The sequence below is a fragment of the Panicum virgatum genome, chromosome 3K (assembly GCF_016808335.1).
Source record: "Panicum virgatum strain AP13 chromosome 3K, P.virgatum_v5, whole genome shotgun sequence".
In the NCBI taxonomy this organism is placed as follows: Eukaryota; Viridiplantae; Streptophyta; class Magnoliopsida; order Poales; family Poaceae; genus Panicum; species Panicum virgatum.
Window position 1 is genome coordinate 44,625,524 of NC_053138.1, and position 13,692 is coordinate 44,639,215.

The 13,692-nt window shown below is 48.8% G+C and overlaps 2 protein-coding genes across 3 annotated transcripts; both read left to right on the forward strand.

Moving 5' to 3' along the window:
• The first annotated feature begins 3,490 nt into the window (after positions 1 to 3,490).
• On the forward strand, positions 3,491 to 5,229 carry LOC120699294. 2 transcript variants are annotated; one of them, XM_039983252.1, is made up of 4 exons: positions 3,491 to 3,609; positions 3,768 to 3,989; positions 4,109 to 4,297; positions 4,703 to 5,229. In XM_039983252.1, exons 1-4 carry the CDS (start codon positions 3,604 to 3,606, stop codon positions 4,757 to 4,759), a joined length of 474 nt encoding a protein of 157 aa, XP_039839186.1. In that variant the 5' UTR covers positions 3,491 to 3,603; the 3' UTR covers positions 4,760 to 5,229. The 2 variants fall into 2 exon arrangements, with proteins under 2 accessions (XP_039839186.1, XP_039839187.1); XM_039983253.1 differs by having other exon boundaries at positions 3,771 to 3,989.
• Positions 5,230 to 11,203: 5,974 nt separating this feature from the next.
• On the forward strand, positions 11,204 to 12,439 carry LOC120699292 (glutathione S-transferase T2-like). The gene is made up of 2 exons (XM_039983250.1): positions 11,204 to 11,521; positions 11,595 to 12,439. Exons 1-2 carry the CDS (start codon positions 11,303 to 11,305, stop codon positions 12,309 to 12,311), a joined length of 936 nt encoding a protein of 311 aa, XP_039839184.1. The 5' UTR covers positions 11,204 to 11,302; the 3' UTR covers positions 12,312 to 12,439.
• Positions 12,440 to 13,692: the final 1,253 nt, after the last annotated feature.

Sequence of the window (13,692 nt, forward strand, 5' to 3'; positions counted from 1 at the left end):
GTTGACATGTGAGTCCTGCAAGTTAGCTTCTCCTTCATGGCGTCGTCCTCTAGTCTGGTGCGCCCATCCGTGCCACTAGCTCATCGCTCACACAAGCCCGAGCCACCCGAGTAGCATTCTCCCGTGGTGCGGCGACTGGAAGCGGGTGAATGCACGCAACCGCCGATCGTGGGCAAGACATGCAGCCTAACATGGAGCTTGAGGAGGATATGAAGAAGAACAAAGGATGGAGGAAGGGGATGACATGTATGTGGGGCCATATGTCAGCGAGTGAAGAGGGAGGATCATAGTATGGGTATTTTAATCTATACAGTGATACTGATACCTGCATGTCGTCGGAGACATAGAAAATGACATGTTTCAGGACTCTAACGAATTTGAATACATGAATTGTATTGATATAACTTAGAAGTTGGAAATTTGTAACGGTATGGATCCAATTAACCCTAAATTTAACTATCCATGATGAAGGCAATGGGTGTAGAGGGGGGATTTTTGTTTAGATTTAGTTTGGAACTATCATATTCATATAGAACATGTTTAGGTTTTCCGTGTTAATAACAGCCAACTATTGCAAGGAATATGTACCTTTCGGCAGTGTTAGGAAAACCACATGAATCCAATCCAGATGAATGACAACAATGGATAAACAATTAAATATTCCTGAAAATTCGAACTAATATTTACATTTCTGTACATTTGTTTATGTAGAGAATAGCACCATGAATATATTATTAATGAAAATATGAAAGCTTCTTTTATTATGAGCTTGCCATGGTTATTCATAGGGCAAAGGAGTACTTCACGATCAGGTATCAAAATATGGCCAGACAGTATCTGTTGCTTCTTCTTCTTGTTTTTCCTTTTCTTCTGCTCTTTTGCTCGTTCTTGTAACTTAAACTCTTTCTTTCTTATAGAGTTATAACCAGTAGGAGAGCGCTCCCCTCCTATTCCATAGAAAACAGAATGAATGTAATCAAGTTTATGCCATACCAGTCGGGCATATATTCATTTTTGAAATAATTTGACAAAATTAATTCCTTTTTTTTAGAATTTCACAAATTAGTTAGGTTGAAGTACATTGTTTATCTTTGCCCACTTGGCAAGGTCTATCGGCCGCAGCGTGGCAACCGCACTGCCGCAGCCCTCGAGCACCACTGGGCCGGGCCAGGCCGCGAAGGCACGAACTCCCCTATGGGCTCCTTTGCATGAGGGCCCAAGCAGACAGCCACGGTAGACATTAACATTGGAGGCGGCAACAGGCAAGCAAGCTCGGCCACAGCCCAGGCCCATCTGGGGTGGGCCGACGGCGAGACCACGGGCCGTCGAGCGAGCGGCGCACCTCCTGGTGGCATCCGTGCCGAACAGGAGACGAACCAACTTTTTTCGCCGAGAACCCCGTCTGCAAAAATTATTTGCTACAAGTACCAATTTAAAAGATAGTACTACTACTACGCCCATCTCCGACACCCTAATTTTCCGGCGACAGGAGCGCTGCGGCGGCCGAGGCACCCCCCCCCCCCCCCCCCCCTTTGACTTCGAAGCAGGTGAAGAACCCCGGCCCCGTACCCGCCTCGCATTCCCATTTTTTCCCCAGCAGTGAATGAACTAGAGTACGTGCATGGAAGGTACTAGGCGCGCTCGCTGGCTGCGGCCACTCCACGGAACCAAAGCCTCGGCCTCGCGCCCCGGCAGCGTCGCGCAGCCCGGGCGACGCGGTCACGTGACGCGGCTGCCGCCTGGGGACGCGCGGCGGCGACGGACCTGGCCGCCGCGGATTGGCGCCGGCCCGGCAGAACGGCCAACGAGGGCGCCGGCCGGGCCTGTCGTCGCCGCGCGCCGCGCTGCGCTGCGCGGGTAGAAATTCAACGCCGGCCTAGGCGCACGCACGCAGCGGCAGAGGCCAGAGGGGCGTGCACATTCCAACCCGCGCGACGACCGGCTCGATCGGCCGCGCAGGCTCAGGCACTGTTTAGTTCTCTTTATATGTAAACACAAAATTTTTTTACGAAGAAATCTTGCCAATTTGAAGTACTAAATGAAATATATTTATAAATTTTTTTTACACAGATGGGTTGTAAATCGCAAGACGAATCTAATGATGTTAATTAATCCATGATTAAGCATTAATTAGCGGGGGTACTGTAGCATCACTGTTGCAATCATGGATTAAGTAGGTTCATTAGATTCGTCTCGTGATTTACAGCCCATTTATGTAAAAAGTTTTATAAATAGACTTTATTTATTACTTTAAATTAACAAAATTCCTTTGCAAAATTTTAAATTTACGGTTTTTTTGTGTTTACGGGGTGGAAAGCTCAGCTCAGCTAGCGTCGCGACGACGCCACGGCGGCGCGCCTCTGCTCGCGCGCGCTCGGCCGGCCTGCATTTGGCAGCTTGTGGACACACAGCAAAAGAAAGGGAGATGGCCAAGTCAAAGCGCTGGAGGTTGTCCTCTCCTCGGGTGCTGGACTGCTGCCTGATTTTCTTTTTCTTTCTCCGCTAATAGTAAGCAGTTTGTGTGCGTTGTGTGAAACAAAAATGAGGGGAAGGAAATGCACGGAATCGGCCGGCATTATGGAATACTACCCATTAATTTATTAAGTAATACCCTTTAATTTTCTGCGGTGCTCCATGACAGTAGTAGAGTGGACGTGTTGGGCTTTTTTTTGTAACGAATTAAATGAAAGCGCATATATTGTTGCCAAAAGCCAGTAGTTTAAGTTGCTGTCACATCGAATATTTAGATGGCAATTCGAATGTTCAGATGGCAATTTAATATAAAACTAATTGTATAAGTTGTAATTAGGGCTCTAGACGAATCTATTAATTATAATTAATGCATGATTAGTGGATGGTTAATGTAGCAATTGATGGTCAAATTATAGACTAATTAGGCTTAATAGATTCATCTCGTGATTAAATCACGACTTATAAAATTAGTTTTGTAATAAATTTATATTTAGTACTCCTAATTAGTGTGTAAACATGCAATGTGACGGGACTTATGACCTAAACTGAAACAATGCCTTGGACCAACTGACACGCACTGACCGAATCCAAGGCCAGCACAGGTGCTAGCAAGATTACGGTTTTGGCCAAAGAGTGCGTGACAAGGGTAATGCTGGCCTAGGAGGTGGCAGCGAGTGTCCTAGAGTACAAATATACTACTCACTCCGTGCATATTTTGGACGTATTAATTAAGATTTTGATGGAAATTAAGTTCCTTAGAGATATACAAATTATATTCCTCATGCAGTATATCATCATCTGATACAATACGATGTCGTCTTAGAACATACTATGAATCTACAATAAAACGGTCATGCTGACAGATTCTGCCTAGCCGAGCTGTTGTAATAATTAATGCATGCCGAGTTCATTGGTCCTGAATGCTGATGCATGCTGATGCAGCAGCCCTGCTGGTGGCCCACGCGTTAAAAAGCACCCCAAAAGGCTTCTTCGCTCGTTCAGAGTCAGAGCAGAAGGAAGCAACCAGCACTTGCCGCGGCCTCGCTCTTCTCCCTCGTCTTCCTTCTCCGAGATTATCGTCAGAACCATCTTATACATCCTCCCATCTTATTAGCTTCACGACGAGCAGACATGGAGGTAATAAGCTAGCTATGGCTTCAACGTTCGACCCTTCAGATCTGCTGCTTTATTTGGATCTCGACCGGTCCTGCCGAGATCTTGCGTGTAGTCGATCATAGCCTTCTTCTATTTCCAACTAAACTATTCGTTTGCCCTCTTGGACGATGCATGTGCAGCAGCGAGGACGAAGGAGACGGCAGCAGATCCCGGTGTTCGGGGAGTGGAACCAGCAGCAGTGCGAGGAGCTGCCCATGACGCAGTACTTCGAGTCGGCGATGCAGGCCGGGCTCGTCGTCAGGGCGGGCCGCTGCTGCTACCACCACGGCGGCACCGAGGCGGCGGCGCTCTCCAGCAGGTCGCCGTCCGGCTCGCCGCCTCCGCACAAGCCGGCCAAGAAGGTAGTGCGTACGTGCAATGCACCCCGTGATCTCTCACGATCTCAGAGCCCTGTGTGGCAGCTGCTCTGACCCTTGTTTTTGTTGCTTCTCTTGATGTGATGGCTCCGTCTTTTTCTCAGGCGCGCAGCGCGATGGAGAGCCACCAGCAGCAGCAGGTCGTCCACGCGGTGAGCAGGAGGCGGCAGCAGGGGGCGCCGCTGGTGGCTGACGGCGGGCCCCGCGCGCCGAGGAGGCCCCGGGTGGTGAGGTCGGTGGACGAGGACCTGTACAAGGTCCATCCCGATCTGCTCCCCAAGAAGGGCAAACCGGTACGACGGCTCACTTCTCTCTATTCTCTGCTCTTTTCTTCCCTCTATAGCTACCTGCCAACTGGACAGTTACTTCACTATTTTTAGATCAACACTTAACTTTGGAAGCAGGCTTTGTTCACTCGTCCAAATAGATTCTACGAAGAAATATGTAAATGTGAAATGCTTGTGCACTTTTTATATATGTTCCATTCAAAGCATGGATAGTCCAGCTTCATGCTTGGTGCTTGCATCTGGAGACTGAACCTTCTTCAAGTTTTTAAAAACTCCTACAAGGTTAGGTCCAAGCAACAAAATTGAAATACAGAGGAAGCGGCCAAGAGAGACACGGAGTTAGTTGACTTTGTAGGCCCGATGCATCTCGATCCTAATAATAATTTTCTTTTCATCTTTTTGTGTTCGCAGAGGAAGAATGTGAGGAGCCTGTGGATGGGCTGCGTGGGGCTCAACTGCGTCGCCTGACGTGAAGAGACAGACCGCAGCGGGTCTCCCGTCCCCTGGCCCCGTGGCATGCACTATCATATCCTCTTGTCATGTACTCCGAACTAGGCTTTTCGTCCTGCTTTTCCGCGGCGTATGGAAAGAAGAGACGACGACCGGGAGCACCAGCACATCCAGAAGACCAGAAGGCTATCCGATCACACACATGCGTAGACCATCACCTTTCTGCCACCGTGCTCTCTTGCTAGTTGCTACCTATTTCGTCGTACACAGGGATGCATGGTCCGTGTGTTGCACGGTTGCACCTTGTGGACAACGGAACAGCTAGTCTAGCTGTGCTGTGATACCTTCTAATCAGGGCCGTGTTCAGTTACAAAATTCCAAATTCCAAAAAAAAATTTCCGGCACTTGCATGGAGATTTAAATCTAGACGAAATAAAAAACGCATTGCGACTGCTGTCTGTAAATGGCGAGACGAATCTAATGAACCTAATTAGGCTGTAATTAGATGCTAAATTGCTACCGTGATGCTACAGTAAATAACCTCTAATGATGGATTAATTAGGCTCATTAGATTTGTCTCGCGATTTACAGACGAGTTCTGTAATTATTTTTGTGATTAGTCTATATTTAGAACTTCAAATATAGAAAGATGCCTTTTCAAAAAATTTACAGGCTGCAACCAAACACGGCCCAGGATGCCAGTACATTACATGCATGGTGCACTTTGTGGTTGATGATCGGTTGCTCTGAGTTGTCCACGGTTTTGTTTTTCTACGCGTGCATGTATGACCAACTACTTAATTATTCCCATTTCTCTTTTGAATTGCCCCGTTACCTCTCTCTCTCAGTGCGTCTCCAACAATGTAGCTAGTAGATTGTTTTTCACGATGCATACTTTCGTACATGGAAATAGTGTAGTTCTCTAGTGGCTCAACGATTGTGTGCAATGCAGTGATGAACAATCCTATATCTGGCCGGGATAGATGGCACATGACTCAACCTAATCATGTCAGGAAATTAATAACAACTTTAGCACAAAGATTACATCGTTGAAAATGTAGTTATTCTACACTAACTAAATATATAAAGATTATAATATTTTATGCGCATGGATGAATATTACCCGAGCTTTATTTCAAGGAAACAAAGCATCACAAGTTTAGCATCCAAATTCAGCGTTTACATTGTTCCACAGCGCACTCGCTGGGTCAAGGGGGATCAAAGTTCAACGCCGTAGCAAGATTAGCTAATACACCCTCACCAACTTCAGCAAAAGGCAGAACTACTCTAGCAGCTGCTTCAGAAGTCACCGGTAGCACAACGTTGGAGATAATACTTCCAAGTGATGGAGCCGAAGGAGACGTGCTCGCCTCCAGCGAGCTCGATCGAAGAGAGCCCATCAGGCTTGGTCCCAGGATAGCTAGCGGCTGTACCAGTTTGGCATGCAGGGATGCCACTACTTGGTCCAGCAATTCCCAATCTCCAGCTGCGAACAGAATTCGCCAGTTCTTCAATGTGTTGGCCAGTCTTCTTATCACCAGCTTCTCCCCCAACCACACTTTGCCCTGAAAACAAATTTCGTTTCGAGTTTTCCATAAGCACCACATTAAAGCAGCCGAGCAGCAGTTCATAACTTTATATCTATTATTGCTAACCCACCAACGGGCTACAGATTCAAAGTTACTACCAAATCGACATGAAAAATATCCACCAGATACGACCAGCAAGTTTTTGCCACCACGCAGTCAAAAAACAGGTGACAGACCGACTCCTGTTCAGAGCAAAATAAACAGGAGTAGTCCTCAACATTCCTCCTCTTGGCCAGGTTATCTCTAGTGAGAATCTTGATGTTTGAAAGGAGCCAAAGGAAGATATGAATCCTGGGGGGGGGGGGGCACAACAATGCTCCAAATGCTAGGAGTAAAGACTATTTGAATACCCCTAAAGCTAATGGTTTTATAAACAGCCTGCACTGAAAACTTGCTACTCCCATCGAAGGCCCAAATAATAGAATCACAATCATCAGTAAAATTGACAGATTCTGCTATAGCAGTTAAATTGTGCCACATTCGCATCAGCCTGGGCGAGACACGCCTCCTAAAGGAGATTTTCAAGTGCTCCCCATCCAAGAGCTCTGCTACACTTTTATTTTTTTGGTCAGCTATCATGTAGAGATCCCAATATTGGATTGCTAGACTACAATTCCCGAACTAGTGATCCTCCCAGAATCTAACCGAATGACCATTTCCAATCTTCCAAGACACACCTAATTTGGCAGCCTTGCTGGCCCAGAGGACGCCTTTCCAAAAAGGAGAGACACCCACTTCAGAGCAGCAGAAAACATTAGGATCTGAGGTGTTATATTTATGATCAATGATTGTTTCCAGATAACATTGCCACTGCGATGGTATCTATTAATCCAAGAAGATAAGAGACACATGTTTAGGCAACTATGGTCTGGAATCCCCCATCCTCCAAAGTCCTTTCTCTGGGCTAGACTTTGAAAATTTGCCTAAGTGGTACTTATGATTACCTTCCTGGTCATTCCAAAGGAAATTGGCCATGTGAGAATTAATATTCTCTATGGCCCATTTGGGGAATTTAATTACAGAAAGGAGATAGATAGGGATACTGGCTAAACAAGATTTGAGAAGAGTAAGCTTCCCAGCACTAGAAAGCAATCTGCCTTTCCAACCATCTATTATGTTCATCATTTTGTCCACCATCGGTTGAATATCCTCTCTCTCTTGAGTTTAGTGAAGTGCAGTGGGACACCAAGATATTTAATAGGGAAATCACCAATATTACAGCAAAAAAAACCTTGCTAGGGCAGTTTTTTCCTCTTCCGAGGCCCCCATAGTAATAAGATCGCTCTTGTTGTAGTTAATCTTCATTCCTGAGAGTTTTTCAAAGAAAGCTAACAGCCATTTAAAGTGGATAGCTTGAGGGAGGTTATTTTGTAGGAATAAAATTGTATCATCTGCATACTGCAGACTAACAATGCCTCCTTCACACATATCAGTCAGCAAACCACTAATAATCCCCTGATTAGCAGCTTTAATTAGCATTTTTGTAATAATAATATTTCCCGAGCCATGGGAAAAATGGGAAGAGGTTCAGTTTGGCAGCTAGTGATGGATATATAGGTTATACAAGACCCCGCCCACCACCACCCCCAAGCGCAAGATAAATAATCTAATTTAAGAAAAGAATATGCGACGTTCAAAACAAGGCAATTACTAGTTTCTTTGAACTAGTACTCCCTCCATTCCAAATTATAAGACATCCCAAGAATCTTAGAGAGTCAAAACAATCTCAAGTTTGACCAAGATTATAGAGAGAAATATAAAGATTTATGATATCAAATTGATGTATTTTATATGAAAATATAACTAATAAAAATCTAATGATACTTAATTTATATAATAAATGTCATTATTTTATTATATAAATTTGGTTAAACATAAAAAAACTTTGACTCTCCAAAATTGTTGGAATAGATTATAATTTAGAACGGAAGGAGTAGTATTTAAAAGCAGAGGAGACTCGTCGTACACGTACAGCTTCCCCCAAAACAGTATCCAGTGCTGTGATAAAGAAATGGGAGAAGGGCACTGCTGCATCAGTAGACGACTTGAATTGCCGTTGCTCCAGGAGCTAGCACTAGCAGCGCGTGCTGCTCGGCCCGGAGGCCGGCTTTGGGAGCGTACAGCGCGCGCCGGCCGGACCAGAGGAGCGCGACCAAAGATCGTGCGCGCGTGCAGCGTGTGCTTCCTATCTATGGGTGGAAGTTTACGGCGACGGCGACGACGACGCACGCAGCAGAGCAGCGAGCCCAGTCCGGTCTGCTGCTGGCTGAGGCTGCGTCGTTCGTTGCATTGGTTGGCCCCCTGTGGCTGTGTCTGCTGCCGGCGACTTGCTTCTCCGCCCGCGCCGTCGGGATACGTGAGGGGGCTAGCTGCCAAATTAAACTGAACCGCGACTAGCTAGGAGTAGGACGGTTTCTACTCTACTAGGAGTCTAGGACTAGGAGTAGGGCCGAGGTAGCCGCTGACTTGGACACAGGAAACGGCCGGGAAGAAATTGGAAGGGTTCGAGCAGCCCATGGACGCCGAGGCAGTAGCCTTTTGTTTTCGGTTGTGTCCTCGAGCCATAAAGAGAGATCATGGGCAGGCAGTGTAGTGCAGTGCACAGTGCGACGTTGAGCGGCCGGCATGCCAGCTGAACATGGCGGCAGGTTCGTTCGGTTCACGTCATCACGTGAGTAGATCAGCAGTACTAGTATGTAGCTAGGCCCGCGCGCGCGATATTTTTTTCAGCCCTTTTTTTTGAAGAAATATTCGCAGCCCTTTCGCTTTCGTTCAGTCTTCACGTACGTATTACACGCGTGCCAAAAACACTAAAACTTTGGATTCGGAACGGGGCTGGATCGGTTATGGATCCGATGCGACGCGGCAGGGACGCCGTTACAACAGCTGCATAGCCCCCCGCGCCCACGGCCGGTTCGTTCCACCACCATCGGGAGCAGTAGCCAAAAGGGACTGGGGATCTACTGCTTAGAGCAGATATTATAAGGCCACGTCGTCGGGCAGTATAAGCCTCCACGTCAGAAAAATCTGTGCTGGCAGAAAGAGAAACGGAGGGAGACGAGGGAATGAGCGCTCCGTCACTCGCCCGGCTGAATCATCGCTCCCGAGGCGAAAAAGCCCGCTCCCGGCCCGTCTCGGGCGAAGAAGTCGCCGCCGCCGATCCCATGCTCCTCCCTGCACTCCTCCTTCCACTGCGTGCCAAATCGGCCTTCCCTCCCACCAAATCGGCCTCCCCTCCTGCCAAATCGATCCTCCCGCGACTCAAATCGATCCCTCTCGGGCCAAATCAGAGATAAATCCACCCCAAAATCGCCCCCAAATTCCCGATCCCCAAACCCTAGACGTCGTCCAAGACGCGAGATAAGCTTCCAGTCGAAGAGGACGCGTGCGCCGCCGCCGCCGGAGGTCCCATCGCCGGCGACTCAGCTGGTCAAACCACCACCGCCACCCCATCGAGTCCCGCCGCCACCCCCGCCCCCAAGAACACCGCAATCCATGGCACCCTCCTCGGCACCAAGTTGGTTCGCTGGTGTACAGCAACCTGGCATGGCGGCTCAAGGTCCCCGGTGGCCACCGCGAACCTGCTGCCTGGTTTCCCTGTGCAATATTTGCCATAACCTGTTATCTGAGATTAAAATGAACTGTGTTGTTAGTCCAGATTAATCTGTTCCGGTATGTTCGTTGGCCGGATGAGTTTATTTGTATGTTCATGTATTATGTTGTTTGATGAATGGCCACAAAGATGCCGTCCACAAAAGATTTGTATGCACATGCCAGCATTAACTACTTGTTTCTCTATTGCAATCATTCTCTTAGTCAAGCTAACAGCCGATTCATTATACGAGGTACTCCCTCCGTTTTCGTTTATTAGGCGTGTCAGCCTCTACTCCGGAGACCGGGAGTTAACTCCATACGAATGTGAGGATCCATAATTGCAGGCGGCCACTTTTGCTTCCTTTTTGCAAGCAGCCATCGAGAGAAAAAAATAACACGAGCAGACTATAGGGCGTGGAGCATCGGAAGGCGCAACAATTTGGATTCCTATATGGCCGATTAAATGCATCACGAATTAAATATCATGGAGTATCGAGGCCAACAGAGCTTTTCAAGGGGGGGCGCCCTATAAATCTAAAAAAGTAGAATACTGTGACATGTCTAAAAAACAAAAACGGTGGGAGTAGCTGGTTGGAAGTGATATATCACTTGTATTTAGCCAGCAGAAGGCTGAGTTATAAAACTCTTAGCCTCAGGCTGGTTCCAACGGGGTCGGTACCGACCTCCGCCGGTCGGTACCGACCCGGCTACCGACCCGCGCCGGTCGGTAAGCGCGGAAACAGAGAGCGCGGGGCGGTAGCGCTACCGACCGGCCGGGCGGTCGATACTGACCGGCGTTGGAGCCGCGCGCGGTCGGTACCGACTGGTCGGTACCGACCCCGCGTCCGGTCGGCTGCCACGCGGCGCTCTGTGATTGGCCAACGGCTGCCACGTCAGCTAGCCGTTGCAATTAGCCGTTTTTGACCGTTTGGACTCCAAAAAATTCGAAAAAAAATCCAAAAAATCACAAATTTCGTCCCCAACTCATCTATAAATAGAGAGGGCTGGTTGGAGCTCATTCCACACCTCTCACTCCCCATTTCACCCACTTTCTCTCTCAAATTCTTCCACCATGGCAAACTGGAGTCCAAATATGCAGTCATACTTCGACCTGCTCAACGCCGACCCCGAGCGTTCGACTACCAATACGCCGGGTACCAATGCTTCCGAGGAGGAGTTCGACTACTCGCCGCTCCATCGCCGCTCGGAGACTGCTCCACCCTCGCAACCCCGAGCGCTGTTTCCTCCAGCTCCCGGCGCTTTCATAGGTGTTCCTCCGCCGTATCCGTACCCACCGTATCCCTACCCACCGTACCCGTATCCTCCAGCTCCCGCCGCTTCCAGAGTCGCTCCCCCACCGTATCCATATCCTGCTCCCATGACCGATGCTCCTCCGCCATATCCCTACCCTCCATATCCGTACCCTCCATACCCCTACCCTCCGCCTCCCACATTCACGACATCTGCTCCTCACGGTCATGCTGGAGGTGCTGCCTCCGCTGGCTCGGAGAATGAAGGCGGGGGTACGACCGCACCATGTCGTCCAGCCATTCCCAAAAAGAGGAATGAGTGGACGCCCGCAGACGAGGAGAAACTGGTACGTCTTCATTCGTTTCTCGTGTTCGCTAATGTCAGTTGAAGTATAGTTTTACTAAGTTAGTTTTGTATAGGTTAATGCTTGGTTGATGCACTCGGTCGATTGCGTGGACGGAAACAGCAAGAGCGGCCCAACCTTTTGGGGCCAAATAAGCGACACCTACAACGCCACCACCGACCCACTCCGACACCCCACCGCCAAGCAACTGAAGGATCATTGGTCCATGTACAATGCACGGGTCTCCTTGTTCAATGCAATATACAACCAAGAAGTGTCGAAGCGGCAAAGTGGAGCCGACGACGACATGGTGATGGACGAAGCCAAAGCAAGGTATGCACGAAGGGCTGGCCATGAGTTTAAGCTTTTTCATTGGTGGGAAGCTGTCCGTCACCAGCCGAAATGGTCAGTGAAGTATGGTGGTGGGCCGAATATAGACGTGTCGAAGAGATCACGTCTCGGAGCTTCCGGTGAGTATAGCTCCGGCTCTCGGGAGACCGACGAGGAGGTGAACCGTCCCCCGGGTCGTGATAGATCGAAGGCGGCTGCGCGGAAGGGTAAGGGGAAGGTAGGCTCAAGCAGCCATACTTCTACTGATTCCGCAGACATGGGCGAAAAGTTGGAAGATCTTTGCAAGATCACCCACGAGTACGCTCAAGCAAAACTGTGGAAGCAGTGGAACATACTCAGTTCACGCTCGACGGACGGTATGACGGATGCTCAGAAGAAGGTTCATGACCGAGCGTTAAAACGTCTGCAACAACAGCTTCACCTCGACGACGACGACGAGTAGATTTATGTAATTTTCTTTATTTTAAATTGTCGTGTAATTTTTATTTCGAATTTTTATGTAATTTCTGAATTTTTAAATTTAATAAAGTGGTTTTGCTGTGTCAATTTAAATCATAGAGCAACGCGTTCTGAAATAGTTAAGTCTGGAATGGAAAAGCTGATGTGGCGCTGATGTGGCTGTGGGCTAAGGCTGCAGGCTGACTGATGGAGCGCTGGGGTCGAGTGGGCTGGCGAGAGCTGACGTGTCGCTAACGTAGCTGTGGCTGTGGGCTGGGGCTGCAGACCCGCTGTTGGAACCAGACTCACCAAGCCCAACGCAAGGCGGACGCAGACCGGCCGGCCGGCACAGGCGCTGCTGCCGCGGACCAGGAAGGAGTCAATGCGCGCGCGCGTGCCCGCGTTCGGCTTCGGACAGCCACGCCTTTCGGCAGCAGCAGCAGATTGGTTGGGGGATGCTGGCCCCGCCCTACCTGCGGGCCATAAATCCCGGCTCGGCTCCTCCTCGGCCCATCACGTACAGGGAAGGTACAGAGGTCCTCCTCGACGCGCACGATCTCTGGTCGGCGGCGGCGACCGGCCGGCGGGGAGGTCCTGCTGCTGGTGCCAGCCAACAACAGGGGCAACAGCCACGGCACGCGCAACCGCTGCGCTGCGCGGCATGGCGAGGCCTGCGCCTGCGCATGCATGCAGCCGTTGCACGAACACGTCACGAGAACTGTTGGAGCATCAATGATGACTCGGCTCGCCACAGAAAAAAAAAAAGGTTGAGCAAATAATTACTCCCATTCTGCTCCCGTAGTAGCGTACATACCGTGCTGCACGTACGATGTGCCACACATCTAGTTTCAAATGCGCTCTTTTGCAAAACTGGTTTGGCAAAAAATGGGAACGTGTGGACTGCAGCTCGTTCGAGCACCACATGACAGCCTAGAGATCATTGATTGGTGGGAAAAGGAGCTTGCACATTTACCAGCAAAGAAAAGAAGATTAAAGGCTGCATTGCTTATGTAGTTATGTATTGTGCTTGGAACATTTGGAAGAAAAGAAACCGGAGAGTATTTGATCAGGTCCAGAAGGCACCAGCGGAAGTGATGCAGGAGATTAAGGCTGAAGTTGACACTAGAAAATTGGCCCGTGGGGGGCTAGAGTTACCTTAAGTTTTTCATGTTTTGTTCTTCCTTTTTTGAGTTTGAGAATCTCTCCTTTCATGTAATATTGCCCTACTAAGATTTGCTTCTCCTCACTTAAATGACATAGCAGTGCTCCTGCTTTTATTCAAAAAAATGAAGAATGCTAATGTGTTCTGGCATCCTCAGCAGCGTACGAAAACAACGAATGGCCGCCTGATATGTATAGACTCGGACGGGATTCAACTACTCGAT

What these genes read in the sequence shown, in the direction of transcription:
- LOC120699294 (XM_039983252.1), top strand. An exon ending in CGCACAAGCCGGCCAAGAAG is followed by an intron (nt 3,990 to 4,108) that starts GTAGTGCGTACG and finishes TCTTTTTCTCAG; the next exon opens with GCGCGCAGCGCGATGGAGAG. An exon ending in TCCCCAAGAAGGGCAAACCG is followed by an intron (nt 4,298 to 4,702) that starts GTACGACGGCTC and finishes TTGTGTTCGCAG; the next exon opens with AGGAAGAATGTGAGGAGCCT.
- LOC120699292 (XM_039983250.1), top strand. Translation starts at nt 11,303, where the DNA reads ATGACCGATGCTCCTCCGCCATATCCCTACCCTCCATATCCGTACCCT. An exon ending in CCGCAGACGAGGAGAAACTG is followed by an intron (nt 11,522 to 11,594) that starts GTACGTCTTCAT and finishes AGTTTTGTATAG; the next exon opens with GTTAATGCTTGGTTGATGCA.